This window comes from Cladophialophora immunda (assembly GCF_000835495.1).
Source record: "Cladophialophora immunda strain CBS 83496 unplaced genomic scaffold supercont1.207, whole genome shotgun sequence".
Lineage (NCBI taxonomy): Eukaryota > Fungi > Ascomycota > Eurotiomycetes > Chaetothyriales > Herpotrichiellaceae > Cladophialophora > Cladophialophora immunda.
Window position 1 is genome coordinate 256 of NW_015622747.1, and position 1747 is coordinate 2002.

At 47.7% G+C, this 1747-nt stretch overlaps 1 protein-coding gene across 1 annotated transcript; it reads right to left on the reverse strand.

Annotated features, from left to right (window-relative positions):
- Positions 1-430: 430 nt before the first annotated feature.
- PV07_12847 (uncharacterized protein) lies at positions 431-1531 on the reverse strand. The gene is made up of 2 exons (XM_016400417.1): positions 1259-1531; positions 431-1205 (listed from the first exon to the last, which is right to left on the reverse strand). Exon 2 carries the CDS (start codon positions 1103-1105, stop codon positions 728-730), a length of 378 nt encoding a protein of 125 aa, XP_016241937.1. The 5' UTR covers positions 1106-1205; positions 1259-1531; the 3' UTR covers positions 431-727.
- Positions 1532-1747: the final 216 nt, after the last annotated feature.

Genomic DNA, 1747 nt, shown 5'->3' on the forward strand with positions numbered 1-1747 from the left:
ACTTGTCATCACCATGCACTGCCAGTAGTAGTCAAAGCCTTGGCATCCGGCTCTTCTGGATTTGAGGAATCAAATGGAATAACCAGAATTCATATCTGAGCATGCTTCCCGCGAATAAAATTGAGGCTGGCGAAGCATTTCCGGGATAGACAGGCGCCGTGTAAGGTACTTTAGATCGGTGGCCGTGAAACGGCAATACAGTGCCAAGACATTACGTGATATTTACGACTTCTGCTTTACAAGTTCGTACTTCGTTTATACTTGGCAGGAGCACAGCCAGTCAGCCACAATTGTGGCGTATCAACTATCATTTTCCGGGATCCTGTCAACACTCGCCCTTGGACGAAGATTGCAAATCGAATTTTTGCTGCATATACATCGGCGCCTCTTGGAATGGGTGACAACGGCAAATCTGGCATATATCTACGACTACAAGACCTCCTGGTACTCAACGGAGACGATACCTTTCTGGTGAAATATGGGGAAATGTGCTCTTTAATGAGGAACTCTTTCGTCGAGCAGCAAAAGGGGACGTCACTGTCAGCAAATGTCTTTGCACGCCCTCCTGATCCTGACATCGGCCGAACTGCGGAAGGGTTTTTGCTGTAGACCTGATACGGCTACCACAACCTAAAAAGGTCTTTGAAGGCGGTTATGGTGGTCTTAGATTCGGACATTGGTGAGCTCCTCAATTACAACACGCATACATTGAGACCCGGTCTCTGAATCAGGCCTGTAACTTGTTTCCAAATATCTCGGGGTTACCCCTTGCCGGTTTACCCTCGATAGCTTTCACGATCCATCCCAAATCTCCCGACTCGGCCCTCTGGGCGTCTGCAAAAGCCTTGCAGGAACCGTGTTCAATTTTACAACATTTTTCAATCTCTCTGACCTGGTCATTCTTCGGTACCGCAATTTTCGTTGTCACTACTGCATGTGCGCGCGTCTCTTGGAATGGGATATTGTCATCCGAAGTCCAAAACACTCCGTATACCTTAGTTGATGGAGGCAACTGTCCTAGAAGCCATTTCTCGAAGTCTTTTCCATTCTGAAAACAAGGACAAATGTTATACCAGTAGATCTGAGCAAGAATATTCTCCTCCATATGGAGACAGACGTAGATGAGGCAGGCCCTTTACGTGAATGTTCTTCGCTAGTTCGGGTTGTGATCGGTAGACTGGATGGTTTGTGGTATCCGATTTCGTCTACTCTCCGCTTTAGCAAGATGTTCATTTGAGGTAAGTCACCAAAGACTGACACGTTCGTGGATACAATCGTTGCTCAGGTCGGTTGATGAGCGAAATGAGGTTCTCCGTATCACTTTTCCTCGCGCAATGTCAGAATATTGATAGCGCTAGGATCCCGACGTGATACTGTCTTGGAGGGGATTGGCTGGGGCAACTGTAAAAGTTTGGCGGCGGCGTAGAAGGGTGGGTGCGAGCATTTATAAAATGGGCTGGCTGGAGCCTGGTGCCTGCATGCTCGGCGCACCTTCCCGACAAAGTGGGCGCGTGTCAAGTCTTAGGCACCCGGGCGCTTGAGGCGGGTAAAACAAACAGATCGTCACGTGCCGGTTTGCGTAGAATCTATTTTTGGATTTTGTAACGATACGAAAATTTATTACTAAGTCCACGTGATAATATTGGAAGATTTTTGTGACTCAATGGAGGAACATGGTGAATTCTCTAGGTCCTGGGGACCGTCAGACTATATAACCTCGAGTAATTTACACAGGCCTACTAGCGCC